The 19,058-nt window shown below is 33.1% G+C and overlaps 1 protein-coding gene across 1 annotated transcript; it reads right to left on the bottom strand.

Moving 5' to 3' along the window:
• Nucleotides 1–7,541: 7,541 nt before the first annotated feature.
• On the bottom strand, nt 7,542–12,707 carry LOC131593518 (KH domain-containing protein At5g56140-like). Its single transcript, XM_058866025.1, has 7 exons — nt 12,469–12,707; nt 11,696–11,781; nt 9,221–9,369; nt 8,653–8,772; nt 8,457–8,573; nt 8,090–8,233; nt 7,542–7,994 (listed from the first exon to the last, which is right to left on the bottom strand). The coding sequence occupies exons 1-7, from the start codon at nt 12,585–12,587 to the stop codon at nt 7,845–7,847; spliced, it is 885 nt and encodes a 294-aa protein (XP_058722008.1). The 5' UTR covers nt 12,588–12,707; the 3' UTR covers nt 7,542–7,844.
• Nucleotides 12,708–19,058: the final 6,351 nt, after the last annotated feature.

Raw genomic sequence — 19,058 nt, 5'->3', positions numbered from 1 at the left:
ACCACACCAAACATCCATCCAAAAGTTGATGGATGTTCTTGTCCCAAGGGACCATTTTTGATGTAATGCCAGTGAGTGAGTATCCATTAAAGTTTCATCATGTGTGTCGTCACACCAAGGAATCTAAAGTTTGAGATATGAATATGAGGAGATAAACTAAAATTGAGAAGAAGAGGGCAATGATCTTATCTTAGTTTAGGGAGGGTTGAAACATTCGAGGTGGAGATGAAGGTGATCTAGTTGTGGTTGTAAAAAACTTTATCCAATCTTCTTTCCACAAAGCCACTACCATGCCTTCCATTGTTCCATTTGAAAAACGAGCCTTTAGTAGGAAGGTCAAAAAGGTTGTTTTGATCTGATCAACTATTGAATTCTTGCATATGAAACTTATTGAGGCAGGTTTTCCTTTATGCTCATGAGAGCCCGCTATAGCATTAAAGTCACCTAGAATGCACTAGGGAATGGAGTTGTTGGTTAGAGTGGATGAGATGTTTGACCAAAGATTCCTCATAATAATATGGCAAGAAGAAGCATAAACAACAATGATTAAAATAAGAACGAAGGCGTACCAATTTTTAGTTGGTCTAGTGGTAATTGGCGCTAGACTTAGTAGGGAGGACTACCTACGAATGAGAGGGTGCTGAAACCACTTAATGCCAGAACTGACCCCCGGTTTAAACAAAAAAAATGAAGGCATGACTTAGAGTGAAAGAGATGTGTTAGTTTTATGTTGAGAACAACGTTTTAAAAAACGGTCGCAGTTACGTCACAGTCACGTAAAGGTTTTTGCGATTTCGGTTGGTATAGGTGTCACAACACTAATTGCGGTCGTCGTGGTGTGAATTAACCATAATTTATTCTTCAATATAGAAAACGATGACAACAGAATCGGTATCGGCATCTGTCAAAACTGTTTTATTGTGGCTGTTTTCACAGTCGCAAACCGTTTTTTAAAATCCTGGTTGAGAATACTTCATGATCAAATAATTTGCTACAGGTGCACCATGGGTTTGGAAGAAAACCAAGTCTCATATTGATAACATTTGATGAAAAACAAAAGAGTAAATATAGTTTAAACATAAACATCATCAATACAAAATTTAGAATGCTAAGAACGCTTAGCATTAGTAACTCTTTGAAAGTTGTTATGTATTATAAGCCAAGTTTTATGATGAGGTGATTCACTCAATAAGTGTTTTGTTATATGACTCACGTAGTTCTTATTTCATGGAGTGATAACTTAGGAACCGTAACATGAAAGACTAATTGCATTATTTTTTCTAGGCTTGAGGCATACATAATAATAATAATAATAATAATAATAATAATAATAATAATAATAATAATAATAATAATAATAATAATAATAATAATAATAATAATAAAAATAATAATAATAATAATAATAATAATAATAATAATGATAATAATAATAATGATAATGATAATGATAATAATGATAATAATAATAATGATAATAATGATAATAATGATAATAATGATAATAATAATAATAATAATAATAATAATAATAATAATAATAATAATAATAATAATAATAATAATAATAATAATAATAATAATAATAATATGCAAGTGAAGATTGGTGATAGTGGCTCCTGGATCCTGAGAAATATCTTCAAATTGAGAGCTGAAGTGGAGCCTCTAGAACAATGGAGGAAGCTGATCACAGACGGCAAGTTCAAAATGCAGAATTTCTATAGGGCATTTCTGAAGCAAACTCAATAGGCTGATTGGAGGGTGTTGATGGTGAACAATTATGCTCGTCCTAGGGTTGTTTTCATATTGTGGCTAGCATGCCATAAGAGACTTGCAACAAAAGAAAGATTGGAGAAATTTGGTGTGAATGTGGATCTGAAATGTATGTTTTGTGACTGTACTGAAAATATTCAGCACCTGTAATTTGAATGTAGGTACACAAAGGATGTTTGGAGCAAGATTTTGCAATGGCTTAATGTGAAACATGAGGCCAGGGGATGGGAGCAGGAATTGTCTTGGCTGAATACAGTTTGTAGAAGCAAGAACTGGCGCAGTAGCAGTGTGAAGACAGCAGTAGCAGAAACTATATATGCTATTTGGATACAAAGGAATGCAATGGTGTTTCAAAAGGAGTGTAGAGATATAAACATAGTACAAAAAATCATAGATACTACTGTAAATAGAATTTGGATGTATCCAAAATATAGAGAGAAAATAGCTAGGATGATGATAGCTTAAGTTGTATAGGTTGTTTGTTTACGCTGGATCCTTTGGGTCGCGTTTTGTATTACATTGTTTTTGGTTATATATAATCATTATTTCCAAAAATAATAATAATAATAATAATAATAATAATAATAATAATAACATTATTTCTAAAACATCCTGCCAAAAATTGTCAATGTGGATTAGGCTGCCTTTGTTCCAAGACAACACATTCAAGACCATATTCTATTCGCGTATGAGTCAGGGACGGAGCTACAGCCCAGCGAGCCCGGGCACGCGCCCGGGCTCAACCCCTCATTTTATTGTATAATTCCCACATAATAGTCGATTTTTAGACAACACCAGGGGCAAAATTAGTAATTTTTAGATAAAATTAAGGGCAAAATTAGTAAAAACAGGGTGTGGAATTTTTGGACAAAATCAAGGGCAAATTTTTTAGACAAAATTAGTATAAACAAGGTGTAAAATTAGTAAAAACAAATGTGTAAAATTTTTGCCCAAGCTCCCTAAAATTTATGGCTCCGCCACTGGTATGAGTTGATTAGAGGCTATAGCATTAAAGGTGGGGCTTCTAAGTGTATGATCCAGATGGACCTACAAAAGGCGTATGATAGTGTAGACTGGCAAGCTTTGGATGACATTATGACTAAAATGAGCTTTCCAAATAGATTTATCAAGGGGACTATGATAATGGTGCAAACAGTCTCCTACAGGTATAAGGTCAATCATTCTGTTTATGATAACTTACAGGCGTGTAGGGGACTGAGACAAGGGGATCCCTTGTCTCACCTCTTGTTTGTCCTTGTGATAGAGTATCTTAATAGAATTTTACAGCAACTTGATTCTAACAAGAAGTTCAAGTATCATTCTAAGTGCAAGAAGTTGAAGATTGTGAACCTTAGTTTTGCGGACGACTTGCTCGAGTTCTCCAGAGGGGATGTAAACTTTGTGCATCAAGTCATGAAAGCTTTTTGTATTTTCTCATATTCTACAGGGCTGGAAGTAAATCCAGCAAAGTGCAAAACTTATTTTGGGAATGTTGAAGATCATGTGAAAAAAGATATTTTGCTTGCCACTTCCTTTGTAGAGGGCCACCTCCCCTTTAGATACTTGGGTATTTCTGTGTCTAGTAAAAAGCTCTTTGTACATGATTGTATTGCTCTGGTTGATAAAGTGGTTTGCAGGATCCGGCATTGGAGTTCCAGGCTCCTGAGTTTTGCTGGGCAGATTCAGTTGATCAAGAGTGTATTGTTTTCAATCGGTAACTTCTGGCTGCAATGTCTGCCTATTCCTAAAGCTGTCATTAGGAGGGTGGGGGCTATACGTAGATCCTTATACTCGTCTTCAATTGATGATCTAGATATAGTATGTTATTTCTTAGATTTCCTACATAGCAGATAAAAGCCTAGAATAACATAGTAACTAGTAACAAATTTCCTTGTATCAGGATTTTTTGCCCAATCTGAATCAGCAAAGTCAAATAGTTCAATTCATAGAAGTTGGGAATAACATGTCTTTAGCTGGGATATATTTCAAATACTTGAGAATGTGTAGTAGTTTGATAATGAGGCAAAAATGGTTGAGATACATATTGACACAAGTGTTGAGATACATATTTTCCCTCAACTTTTGACAATTCTCTCCTCATCCCATTAATTATATAAAAAATTTATTTTTTTTCCAAAGTCTCAATTTCTCCTTATTCTCTATAATTTAAGTAAATAAAATCATAAATAGTTCTAATAAAATAAAATCTTATTTTTCTCCCAAAGTCTCAATTTCTCCTTATTCTTTATTAATTTACTTAAATAAAATGATAAATAATTATAATAAAACTCAATAATCTCAAAAATTCTAATTAAATTAAATTAAGCCCACTAAATTCAATTAAAAAGTCATGGTGTTACAATACACACCACTTCTGCATTCACCCAATCGTACTTGACTGCATCAGCTGGCTCCACCAACGTCACGCCTCTCCGGGACAGTTCATCAACTTTAAAACTTTGTCGGGTTTGAACCAAGAAATTGCATATATCCTACCATGACTTAATCTCTGTGTCGCTAGGTTCATAATTACTGGTTCTCTGGTAAATCTATAAAAAATTTGCATATTCTCTCCTCAACTTGGCCGCCTATAAATAAGAATCAGGGGATACCTCATTCCTGCAGCAGGAAAAACATCACTTTCAGAATTACTCACTAGGTGTAGAGATGTCAATGGGGCGGGCGGGGGATACATTCCCATCATAATCTCTGTCCTCGAATATATTCCCCATTCCTGCTACTGGGGGATTTTGTCCCCCCATCCCCGTCCTCGCAAGTTTCCACGGATCCCCAAGGTTCATGCAGAAATCCATAAACATGATTTTTATTTATTTATTATTTTAAACCAAATTAATAGTAAAAGCTTCAAAAACTAACCACGAGAAATTTAAAAATTATTTCTTTATGATAAATATATTATTTTAACCATATTTAATCTATAATATTGAGTATCATGAACACTAAAATTTTAAAAAAAAAATTGAAATAATCATTTAGATCTCAGTCTTTTACTAACAATAAATATATATTTTAAATTTGTGTATAAGATTAATTATATGAACTGACAAATAAACTTACATAATAATTTAAAATTATATATAAATTAAGGACATTAAGCTATTTTAGGTGGGGCGGGAACTCCACGAGGCGGGGGATATTTACGACACCCTCATCCTCGAAGTGCTTTCGGAGAGACTTTGTTCCCCGTCCCTGTCCCCGCGGAGAAAAAATTTCCCGTCTTTGGGGTCCCAAACGGGGAATCTCTACGGGGATCTTTGCTAACGGAGGCAAGTTGACATCCCTAACTAGGTGAACAGTATTATCACTATTTATAGGCAAAAATGGATAAACCAACCAGATCAGATGGAAAAGAGGAGTTACAAATAAATGGATCTCTCCTTCAAAATACAAGCAAACTCGAGTGCACTTAAGTACACTATAAGCAGTGTCATGCCCTAGCTAGTCACGCCAGGCTACATGTTAGAAGGAAGCAGTGAAATGTTTCAATAATGGAAATGCATTTAATGCGCTTGTTCTCTACTACTTTTCTAACTAACTCTGAGCCTTTAAGTTCTAGTTCAAATCGGATTACGTCCTTGAAGGCCGACCACAATTGATGAAAGTTTCCTCGACTCCCTCAGTGTCAAGCAAAGCCATGGGAGCAACTGTTCAGAGTCGGCCAAAGATCTAAAATGGCTAAGGCCCAAAGCCACTCTACTTGACCCAAGGTATAGAAGTCATCTCACACGAAATACAAGGTACATTCTCTGATCTCCACTTTTCACTACGCTCATCTTGAATCTTGAACTGACTTGAGTGTTGGAGAGGTAAACCATGCAGATCCACCCCGGTGTCGGCGTATCATAGATCAACACCACGTGTTCGAGACTCCACATCAACCAATTACATCTAATTCTAGTTCCAAAACAGAGCAATGGCACCGTTTGTAGGAATGACTTATGGTTCTCGCGTTTTCCACAATTTAACGTTCGCTCTTTAGTTTACCAACTCAAAAAATTCAAGTCACTGAATCAAGAAAATTCATAGTCAAACACGAAGATTCTTCATGTTTTATCCGATCGAATATCAATTCAACTTCGATTTCCGCTAAAATTCCTTGATCATTTTTAATCACTATTAAATTTAACCTATTTTAATTTCTTACTAATCTTAATAAACTCGTGTGCAAAACCCTTTAGTCAAAATTGTTTAATTTTTATAGATACAAACTTTAAATTTATTACTCAACAAAATTTAATATACTTCCTACGATTTAATATACTTGCTAAATTAATCATCTGTAGGCAAACTGCACTTCAGTTTTATCACTTAGCCTTGAATATTTGCTTGCATTGCATTCATAAGCAAGTTGTTTAAACTTCCAACAGTTGTAATGTTGCATGTTTTTTATAGTTGAACTTCTTTTTACTATTTTTGTAATTTCCTCTATTCTTGCTTGTTCTTTCACCATGATTCTTTGATCATTTATTGCCATTTTATGATTGATCTTTCATCTTCCATATTTCTCTAGCTTTGTTCTTAGTTTTATCATTACTCATTTCCTTGCATTTGCACACACCAACTATCATAAATTTCTCCTTTAGATATTGAAATGTTTACATGGATTTGACCATTTGAGGTTGGATTTTAGTTTGCCATGTTTCTTGATTGCATATTAGTAATTCAAACCATATTCTGCTATATCGGCTTGTTGGGAATGAAGAAGTGATGCTGGGAATTGAGATAATGAATAGAAAGCTCTGAGATAATGATATGATGAGAATCAAAATATTGTTGAATAATGAGTAGTATGCAATAATTGGGTTAATTGATGACTTGTTGATCAAGCTTCTCAAGTAGCAACTACTAACAATCATGACCAATTTAATAAACTTTGAAACTAACATAACAACTTACTTGCACTGCAAGTAACAGACTAGACAACATTGAATTACACACAACACTAACAACTTCTCATTTTAGGTGATAACCCTTTTGGAACATTGAAAATTCAGAGATTATCTATAATATTCAGTGGTTATTCATCTATCTATTCAACTAGTACCGGTTTCTATCGTGATATCAACGAAGCTACCCCCAAAGAGACTTTCTTATACAAAGTGCTTTAATAGAAGGAACTGCAAACTATGACATCAACCCTATTGGAAGGAAAACAAAATTTTGTGTCAATAAGAGTTAAAAGAGTTACCTCACAACCTTGTGTCAACTTCAAATCTTCTTCCAACCCTAAACCTTATTCGGTTGTCATCAAAAGTCCAATGGGTTCATAAAAGAGCACTTTGCAACACAGCTCAGGAAAATGACTCCCAAGAAAATACCTAAAACTTATCATTCTTGCATTGATTTCATGGTTGTTAGATTCTTAAAGACACAAGGTTGTGACTAAAGATGCACCCAAATTCTAGATATAACTACATAGAAGACTCAAACCCTTCCACCCTGGGTTCCATTGTTTCTCGTCACACTAGTACTCTCTGATCCATCGGTTAAACAGTTTTTAATCAAGTTTCTGAATGCTTATTCTCAGTTCTACACCCTATATATCTACTAACAAGATACATAGAAAAGCTCAAAAAGCTAATTGTTTGTAGATAAATAAATCATATCACAAATCTGTAATCTAATCTGACAAAGCAAAATGTCACTCATACATGCAAAGCAGTAGATAGATAGTATATACAAAAGGGTACAAACCATGCATTATATTGCAAAACCATATCAAAACTGTCGACGCAAGCTGCGAAATATATGAAAGTAATAATGATAATAATATAAACATAATTAATAAATATGAAACCAAACAGCCTAACGAACGGACAAAAAAAAACGAAGCAAATTCACCAAACTCTAGCAGACCATTATACTGTACTATGTGCTACCATTTTTAAACCTGAATGTAAACACACTGCACATAAAACTGACCCTATGGTGCCAGTGCCCCGAACGCAGTTTTAGGGCATTTGATAACGGCATCACCTCTGACAATGGTAAATGCTGTTGTAGAAAATTAACACAAGCTCCAAATCCTCTCACTCACCCTTTAGAGAAATTTACCCTCTGGTCTTGGCCCTTTTCATGCCAAGGCTGTTGTTGAAAGGCGAAACAGAACCAGACATGGGAGAATCCTCCTCGCGAAGAGTGCCATTGATCATCGCAAGTTCACGAAGCTGCTGCTTCTTGTAGAAATCATGAGATTCTTCCTGAAAGATATCACAATACTTCCAACAATTAGATCAAAGTCAAACAATTTCAAAATCAAGTTGTCCAATCTCATATTGAATTCAGTACAACGTACCACAGGCCTAAGCAAATCTTCAAGTATTTCACGTGCCTGCATCAGACGAGCATCGATTATTTCAGCCGGTAATTCTGCCTCGACTAGAATATGGAGAGGTTCATTCAGATGCTCATACCCAGGCTTACCTCTCATCATTTCCTCCTATAAACACGATAAAAATTAGTTTACTATATTCTTCATGGTAATCTATACATTTAAAATAATCAAAAGTCATAGATCTCTCGGTGAAATAAATTAAAAATATTTACCAGATGATAGAGAGAAGTAGAGAACACATTAATTTAACATTATACGAGAAACACAAAATCAATATCTTCTCAACTTCATTAAAATTATCTTGGTACAAATATGTTAAAATTCTTACCCTAGCCGTATCTTTAATGCTACCTCGGCCCCTGATCAAGACACGGCACTCAGTGTTTGCTTCCATGCGCTTCAGAGAGTTTCCTCTCGGGCCTAGGAGGCGACCAACAAAGTTAAACTGCAATAAACAAATATCTATTAGATTCTTCTGTAAATAAAATAGTGTTTATCAGAGTAAGAGAAGTGATTATCCTTACGTTAGGAAATGTCTCCACGGGTATATCCACTCTGATCGTCTTTTTAACAAGAAGACCAGACGAGCTACTTTGAGGACTCAGCCAGCTTGGTGTTGGTGAGGACTGTATCAAACTTGGCATCTGCGTATTTTCATTCTAATGTCAATTACAAAAATACATATGATGCCACCAAAAAGGTTTGCACTAGCGGCTCAAATTTCAGAAAAGTCAAAAACACGCAATTATAAGTAAGCAAATGTGAAGAATAACTATCAACAGGTATGACAGGTAAAATGCACAGACATGTCCTAACTATGTCAATGAAAGGATCAGGATGTCAGCGATTGATGGGTTGACATCTGAATTACAGATGATTGATTTCAAACCATGATGTATAGGATGGTTAACAACCCATTTCGGAAACTTAGCTAATAACTTAGCATTTGCATTACCTGTCACAAAATATAGAACTATAACCACTCGAATAAATTGACGAGTTGGCATATAAGATGTATAATTATGTCAGAATAAGTTCTAAAATAAAAGAATTAGATGGAAATGAAGTTATGTTAATGGTTAGTATCCGTACTTCTGATTGAAATCGTGATACCCATCCGTTCGGATCAGCACTTCCCTTGGAGAACATTCCGCCGGTAGCCAGGGGACTACCATGCTCAAGCCCACTTTGACCTAATACTGATGACGCATTCCCCAAGATTGTTGTTACACGCAGTATTTCTGCTCCAAAAATGTCAGCATTTTCTTAACAAGTTAGCAGTCACTACAAAATTGATAGAAAACTTGGATCTTTGCTGAGTCAGTAAAAAATTAATGCTGCTATATCTCTACAAGTTTAAGCTTGTTATGGTAGTACTCGATCGAGCTAGCAAGGAAAAACAAATGCAGTCAAGTGTCATCTTGTTAATATTTAAATACATTAATATAATATATAGTATACATTATACATCAAATCAAAATAAAAGAAACTTCAAAAAAATCAGATCAGTGAACCATTGAATCGGCGTATTCTAAGATAACCCAAAAATTAGTTTTAAACTATATCTACAGAAATTAATGGCATTTAAGGACTTGCTTTTACACTAACATCTAAAATAGCTCAAACAATAACGCGGCGCCATTACAGTAACATAATAAAACACAATCACATAAACCGCGGGAAAATTATCACATAAACCTCTGACTTTTAACTACAATTAAAAGAGTAACACGTGTAATAATCTAAACTACATGCCGCTCAATCTTACTTGGTCAATCAAAGAGTCATGTGCCTATCTTAACTTGATTGACCAGTGTTGTCAAATATCGGCCATGGCGTATTTTGGACAACTGATATGAAAAATTTGTGAAGGACGGGGGGACCCTAGCGTTTTATGCCGGCTTCAAATGGAGTACTTTTGGCTTTCCGCCATCCGCAATCGTAACACTAATTGTCCATGATTAAATGAGGTATGGTCAGGAATTAATATATTAGGCCAGCAAATAAGCAGTTTTCGCATCAAATCGAACACGCTTCTTGCTACTGCTGTGCTCGTCCACCCTTCATCTTATTGTTCCGCACTCATTGTGGTAACATGGTTCAATCTGTCAAGTTCAAGTTAGAGCTCTACTACACCGCCATCTTGCAGTAATTTTCAGGCCGCAAGGTGACATTGGTGCTCAACCACTATTCTAACTCTACTTTCTTTTTTGCAATGAAACCTAAGATCCCAAATGTTTTTCTTTTTTAATCACAGAAGATGGATTGTATCGGGTTCTGACAGAAACCTAATCTCGCTACTACGTCTTCGATTTTTATGATTTTTCCTTTTGTGTTCTAATTTCATAATTACTATTACGTAATTATTATTACTATTACGTAATAATAATAGAATAATACATTTTTAATATAGTTATTATCAATTATAAAATAGATTCTTTACTTAAAATTTAGTGATATACTTGCATGTATTAATTATTATGGAGAGTAAGCTTCACCATACATTTCGAGAAGGTAATCAGGTCACCGATTTATTGGCAAACAGGGCGCTCTAACTAGCTGGATTTCTCCTCCACCAGTGGTAGGTCATTTACTTCTTGCCGAAAATGTAGTTCATTGCGGGAATAGAATTCGATCTACTTTCCATGTTTTCTTTTCTTTTTGTGTTGTCGTTTAGCACACAAATGACATATATATGTTAATTGATTACATAATCAAGTTTTGTACTAAAATAGACTTTTATATTTAGTAGGGTCGTATGATCTGCGTCGTGACCTCACCATTAACAATCTTTCACTCCTCGCCCGATCCTAGGTATGGTCTCGATTTTATTTACCTTGATCAACAAAATTCAATTCGAATTTTTCGAGCATGAAATATATTCACGTCACCCTCCTCTATAATCTTCGCAGAATTAAGCATACTTCACATAACTAGATTTTGTAACTAAACTAACACAGGTTACTACTGTAAATCCACAACTATGTGACAGGTACAAAACAAGATAAAACAAAAAACCCTTTAACCGACACATAATGAAACATTATAAGCTCGTGTACAAACAATGCATAAACAAAACATCATGTGGATTACAGCCGACAATAAATTTAATTATCGAAAATAGAAAGAGATTATATACAATAAAACATAGAACATATACATTACATCATGAATCTACCAAACAGATTTCATATCACTCCATACGTAATCAATTGAAAACAAAATTCACACATGCTTGACTCGAGTTTTGAATGTTAAGTAGAATATATTGTCCTTGAGCAATCTCACATGCAAAACCGAAAAACCAATTCACAAAACAGATAAACCAATATTCACACTCCATAATTCACTTGTTCGGTACACAATCCTATAACATTTGAAAAACAAAATCTCGAATAGACTTATTTCAAAAATAGTTTCAATTTTCTTATAAAGCAAATTTATCGAACCCCAAAAAACTTCCTTGGATCAAATCAAACACAAATAATTTAATCAAAACAATCATTACACACTTCAAACCCTAGACAACTAGTGAAAAAGATGAAACAATATTTGATTTTATCATACCTTGGTTTAACAATCGATAGCAATGAGGAAGCACAGCCATAAACGGACTAATCTTCTGACGCTCTCCCAATAACTCACTTAAATATCTGAAAATAAAAAGAATAAACCATGCAATGAGTATATATTATTACATTGCCGTCATTCGTAAATCACAAAATCAAACATACATGTAATAAACTCTCAACAATCCTCAATCATGAACCGAAACAATATCAAAGAAAATAAACTAACAATGAATCCAATTCATCGACAAAATCTCATTTCTCAACAAATAAACAAAAAAACACTTCACCAACAAGATCAAGTACTTTCCCACAAAGATCAAGCAATTATACACACAAAAACACCATAATTAAGACAAGATAACACGAATCAAGTAAAAACAAATTCATCATCTATTAAATTTCTTAAACCCTGAAATCAGAATCATCAATAGCCAATCCAAGTCACCATTCACCAAAAACTCATTACAACAATTTTTTCCAATCAGATTTGCATCAACAAAACGGATCTGATAAAATCAGTAAACAATCAGATCATCCATATCAAAATCAACAATCAAGCAATCAATCATCAATCCAACTATAGCAAGCATCATAGCAAGTAACAGAAATGAAGATAGTATAGTATGACCAATTTGACCATAGAAAAAATCAGAAAAAACAAAAAACAAAAAATAAATAAATAATTCAACACAGAAATTCAGCACAAAAACTATAGCAAAACTAGATCCTTCGAAAATGATGAAAAAAAAGGGAAAAATATATGTATACTTGTCATGTTCAGCGATGGCAGATGAAGCAGGAGAACGGAGAGCGGAGAGATGAGGGAGGGAGTGTGACGGAGACGGCGGGAAAGCCATGTACCTACCGGTGCCGGAGGAAGACATCATCGATCAGTCACTCTCTCTCTCTCTAGAATGGTTTTTAGTGAGAGAGAGTGTATGTGGTTGGTATGTTGAGAGAGAGAGAGAGAGAGTTGTGAGTGAGGAGAAGTGAGGTTTTTGATGGTCTATAAATTGGATGCTTGGGTTTATTCCTTGTATGCATATAAATGTAAATATATGTAAATATTTTAAGAGTTTAATAATTTTACACTGTCACTAAATATTTTACGAGTTTAATGATCGTACACTATCAGAAAAAATGTTTTACAAATAAAGTATAATACGAATCTTGATAGAATACATGATTATCATTGATTTGACTGTATAAAAATAATTTACACTTTACTGTACCATCTTTTTCTCCTACTATTATATTTGTAAAGTTTTTTATATTTTTTTATATATATATATATATATATATTTTATAAATATACTTTTTTTTGTTTGATCTTAATCGTAGTTAAATTAATTTAGATTCTGAGTTCGAATCTAACCCTAAACATATAAAAGTGTTAAATTGTTTAAAGTAAGAATTTTGTTATCCTTTGTAGTCATGTCTGACTCGATGGATTAACTTTTACGTGTGCGGATGATATCATATTTTTATCAAAAGAATTGTCGGTTCGTCTGTATATTTAAAAACAAAATTTATTTTTATAAATATATTATTTTTGTTTTAAAATCAATTCAAAAATGAACTTAATCACAACTATTTATTTTATTTAAAATATTTGATTTTCATCTAAAATAATACATTTGAATGGTTATTATATATTGATGGTGAAAAATAATTTATGCTTGTCAATGTATAACAATTAAATTCTTAGAAAAGTTAGTCAGACAATAATTTTTAAAGAAAAAATTGCCAATAAATTTAGTGTTGGTTTGGTTTATAAATAAATTGACAAGACATTGTATGAATAGACTAAAAATAAAAGATGTGTATTTATTATGACAAAATAAATTTTTAATACTTATAAATATATTATTTTTAAATTTTTTTGATTTATGAGTATTGACAATTTTTTTACATTAAATATAAATGTAATAATTAAAGAATATCATAAGAGATTTAACCATAAATTAATTAGTAATTTATATATTTAATATTCATATTTAATTCAACTAACATATATCAGGTGTTGTCTTATGGTACTAACCCATCCCATATCATTTTTTGTTGTTTTTAATTTTTTAGACAAATATTATGTTTAATTTATATTAAAAGTGAAAAATAAAAATACTTACAAAAGATTATTTAAGGATCCTTGTTAAAAAAGTTATTAGATGGATTAAAATAAAAAAATTACATATTCATAAGTCAAATCTTATAACTATATTTTCCTTTCATTTTTATATTATTTTTTAATTAATATCTAAATTATGGTTATTAATTTATATGTTACTTTTATTTTAGGTCACTATAAGGTGGTATTGGTGGATAATTGGTTCCTAAATGATGTGGTCATAGTTTTGATTTTTGAAATGTTAGTCTTTTAAATATATAATTGTATTCAAATTATTACTAGGGTCTAATTTGCGCCTTATAAACAAACACTTTTTTTCTTAATATTATTTTTAATATCTTCACATTAATATTTAATATTTCTCACCAAATCAATATTGACTATTTCTTTTTAGGTTGTCAAAAACACATTTCACCTTATACACAAATGCATTGCATTTAGTTCAAATACTAATAGATCAGTATATAGTTTTAAATTAACAATGTTTTGAGGTAACATGATATAACAAAAATAAAATTTCTATTAAATTTTATTGTGGTTAATATATTTTTTATTAGATCGGACGTTTAGTTGAGATATCTTAGATTGGACCTCATTGCATACACAAACAATTGTCTATTGAGTTGAAATGTCTTTGATTGAACCGCATTACATAAATATACACATATTTAGTGTGTTTGGTTGTATTAATTTTGTGAAGAAGAAAGCGTGAACAAGTGATATAAAGGAGAAATAAATAATTTAACATATTGGAGTTATTAATAAAAAGTGAAAAGCGAAATTAATGGTCCCATGCCTTTTTCATTTTTGGTATTTGCAAAGAAAAACGATGGAGAAATATGTCTTCTTCTTATTTGTCTATCATTTTATTTAGTTATGTATTAATTCAGATGCTATAACGTATTCCAACTTTTGAATAAGAATAGGTAGAATTAGTATTTGATGCAATGATATTCGTTCTTATATCTATAATTTTGAAAAATTACTTATATTCAGAATCATGTATAAATAACTTTTGGATAGATAATTCCTCTCATTTGTATGTATTATTACTCACACTTTATATATGATAAATAACTAATAATGATATATTGAACACTATCAACTTTTAGAAAAGCGTGTAAATACTTTTTTAATGAAACACATATTTTTCGTGCGTTATTTCAGAGACTAATTTTTAAGTTAGAGAAGCCCATAATAAACCACAATAAAAAAGCAAAAATAAATTAATAAATATAAAAAGTATTATATCAATATAATTAAGAAATAAATATGATAAATACATAAACATAATCAATATAAAAGGTAAACAATTAGTTTCGTTAATTCAACTCAGTTGTTAGCAATAGAATTTGGTCTTTTAAAATCTGGCCAAACTCGCTCGATCAAACTAGTATGATCATCAATCGGAGAGTAAGACGAGCTAAAAATGTTAAAAGATGAAAAATTACAATTGACCTAATGTAAATCAGTGTGATTTGGTCGGTTCATCAGTCTGACCAATGAACCGATTTGATTGATTGAACTGGTAGGTTGTAATATTTTCTAACACATTTTGTGGCTTGTGAAAAAAAATACTTAAAATCCAAACATTATCTCCTCTCTCATGTTTCAACTCAAAATAAGACACTTTAAAAACCTTAAGAATCTCTCTCATCCCTTAGGGTTATTGTTATATTATTGTGGTCGTCTGTAAGGGTGTGTAAGACAAATTATTACAAAAGGCCTAAAATTTATCACTTCCGCGAAGGGTCTTGACCGACTGTTCTCACGGCACTTTATTGCCTCACGAAGGCACCCTAAATCTGAAGCCTCCTTAGAGACCATCATCCAAGGGAAAGATGAATCAGTTGAGGCCTATATTGAAAGGTTTAATAAAGAGGTCGTGCAGGTGTAAAACACCACTGATATGAAGAAGTATTTGCTGGAGAGAGGACTCTGGCCTCGTTCCAATTTTGCTAAAGTTGTGGGCGTAGAGACGTCTGCCACGCTTGACGCTTTCTTCCTTAAAGCTCAAGCTTATATTCAGTACAAAGAGATGGAAGTTGCTCACGCTTCTCGAGACTCTAGGCATGAGGAGAGTGCCAAGAACGCGAAGCAATAAGAGGGGTCCCGCCGAGGATCTGAGAAGAAGGGGGAGGACAAAACCCGCGATGCTTGGGATTGCAAAGGTCCTCCAAGAAAGTTCATAGACTACACCCTGCTGAACGCCTCCCGCGAGCGCATTCTGACAGTGTGTCAATTCACAATTTAAGACAGCTGAGGTACGCTTCCCTAAACATCTGCCTGTTCGACCCAATGTGGACAAATCCAAGTTTTGTCGGTACCTATAATGGAAGCCTTCATTTCTTCTTGATTTCTCAAATTCTTCTTGGTCCAACGATCTTTATATTTCTCATCCTTAACTAACTCCTAACTTTTCTACAACTTACCTCTACCGTTGTGTCACTCTGATCTTTTTTTTTTTAATAGAGTGGTATCCTTCCTTCCGTGCCGACCAATCCACCCGAGAGGAGTTTTTTAGGCTCCCCCATGTAGCCTCCGAAAGTTGGTCCCGGGCTCCTTCGAACTCAGGACCTCAAGGGAAGCACGCCCTTGAGGCCCAAGCTCCACCGCTAGACCAACCCTCTCGGGTTTGTCACTCTGATCTTCTTGATCACAAAGTTTCCCTTATATACATATTTTTTTTATATTATTGCTTAATATCTTCACATTAATATTTAATATTTTTTACTTAATCAATATTAGCTATTTTTTGTAGGTTGGTGTAAAACTTATTTCACCTTTTATACAAACACATGTTTAGTTCAAATAGTAGTAGATATGTGTCGGTTTAAATTAATAATTTCGCATATTTTGAGATAACATGACATAAATAAAAATAAAAATATCTATTAAATTTTACTATAGTTAATACATTTTTTAGCAATAAGAAATATGTATATTCATGGTACTGATATATGTTATTTTATAAAATAAACTAATTTAATTATTGTGTTTAATATAATCACTTAAATGGTGTTAGATTTGATGGTTGAATTGAGATATCTTACATTTGACCTCATTGCATAAACAGACACATGTTTGTTGAGTTGAGGTGTCTTTAATTAGACCGCATTACACAAATATACATATGTTTAGTGTGTTTGGTTGCAATAATTTTATCAAGAAGAAAGTGTGAATAAGTGATATAAAGGAGAAATAAATAATTTGATACATTGAAGTTATTAATACAAAAGCAAAATAGAGAAATCAATGGACTCCATGCCTTTTTCATTTTTGGTATTTGCAAAGAAAAGCGATGGGAAAATATGTCTTTTTTTATTTGTCAATAATTTAATTCAGTTAGGTCTTTATTCAGATACTATAACTGATTCCAACTTTTGAATAGTGATTGATAGAATTTGTATTTAATATGATGATATTCAATGTTATATATATATATATATATATATATATATATATATATATATATATAAACCAAATTACTCGTATTCAAAATCATGTATAAGTAGAGGTTGGATATACAGTTACATATATTTGTATGTATTATACTCACAATTTATGTATAATAAATAACTAATAACAATATATTTATCACTATCAAATTTTAGAAAACATGTGAATATTTTTTAATGAGTCACATCTTTTTCGTGAGCTATTCTAGAGAGTAATTCTTTTAATCAGAGAAGAACATAATAAACCACAATAAAAAAGTAAAAACATAATTCATCAAGTTCTTCTTTCGTGGCATTCAACTAAACTTTCTTCTTGAGTGCTTCTTATATACTCACAGATTCAGAGTCTACTAACATGGCACACTGAATGACTTCGCCTTCAGAGTCTATTTCAGTATCGCGCAACATGTCGAGCTCTACAAACCTTCTAGGTATTTGTCTTATTCTTTGTGGTCTCTGGACTTGTTCTGAATCTTCTACAAAACCAGGAACACCGTTAGCTTCTAGACCTCCTTCAGAATTACCACATTCAGAAGAATGACTACTTCCATAAGCATGATTACCTCCAGAAATTTGACCCTCAGAGTCTTGACCACCAGATTCTGAACCACCTTCAGAGTCTGGATCACTACCAAAATCTCTGTTAGAGTCACCTTCAGAATCGCCTTCAGACTGTAATTCACCTTCAGAATCAGACTCGTCTTTTGATTCTGACTCATCTTCATAAACAACTTCCAAACTTCCTTTTGATTCTCCCAAGTTTCTGACTCTTTTACTATGACATCTCTCCTGAATTCCGCCTTCTCATAGATTAGGCAAAAAAGCTTATAAGCACATGTACTGTGGTACCCCACTAATAACATCACTTTACTTCTATCGTCCAACTTCTTTCTCTTAACATGTTTATAACATATAGAACCAAATACCCGAAGATGACTCACAATTTTCTTATCTCTAGTCCATTTCTCAAAAGGAACAACTTCCTTCAGCTTCATAGTTGGACACCGATTGAGCACATATCTTACAACAACTTCTCCCTACAACGAGTGAGGTAGCTTCTTCTCCTTCAGCATGCTCCTTGTCACATCAAGCAAATTACTATTTCTTATTTCAGCAAGACCATTGTGTTATGGAGTATATGGAGCAGTCACTTCATGCTTAACTCCATATTATTCACAGAACTGTCTGAACTCTGTAGAGTTATATTCACCTCCACCATCAATTCTGAAAATCTCCAGCTTCTGACCACTCAGTCTTTCTGCCTTCATCTTGAAATTCTTAAACTCAATAAACACCTCATGCTTAAACTTGACGAGTGCTACCATGTCATTCTTGTGAACACATCCGTAAACGACACAAAATACTCATTTCCTCCAAGTGAAGGTTTTGGAATGGCCCACACACATTAGAATACACAACTCCCAAGGCATGCTTTGCTCTTGGAATCAATTCTGATGAAAATGCAAATCTAGGTTGCTTACTTTTCATGAATACCTCACATGACTTCTTAGGCTTCATAATCTTGGGAATGTCATGTACCAGCCTCTTAGAACTCAGATGCACCATGCTTTTGAAGTTCAGATGCCCAATCTCTTATGCCACAAATCACTGTCACCTTCAGCGCCTTCTGCACTAAGGCATCTAGTTTCAGCTGTCCTCATATTCATCTTGAATGTTTTGTTGCTTCCCTGCTCAGATTGCATAATCAGCTTATAATCAGAATCATACAACTTAAAGAGATTGTCACTCATAATAACTAAGAAGTTCTTGTC

This window comes from Vicia villosa, linkage group LG3, assembly GCF_029867415.1.
Source record: "Vicia villosa cultivar HV-30 ecotype Madison, WI linkage group LG3, Vvil1.0, whole genome shotgun sequence".
Lineage (NCBI taxonomy): Eukaryota > Viridiplantae > Streptophyta > Magnoliopsida > Fabales > Fabaceae > Vicia > Vicia villosa.
This window is presented reverse-complemented; position numbering and strand designations above follow the sequence as displayed.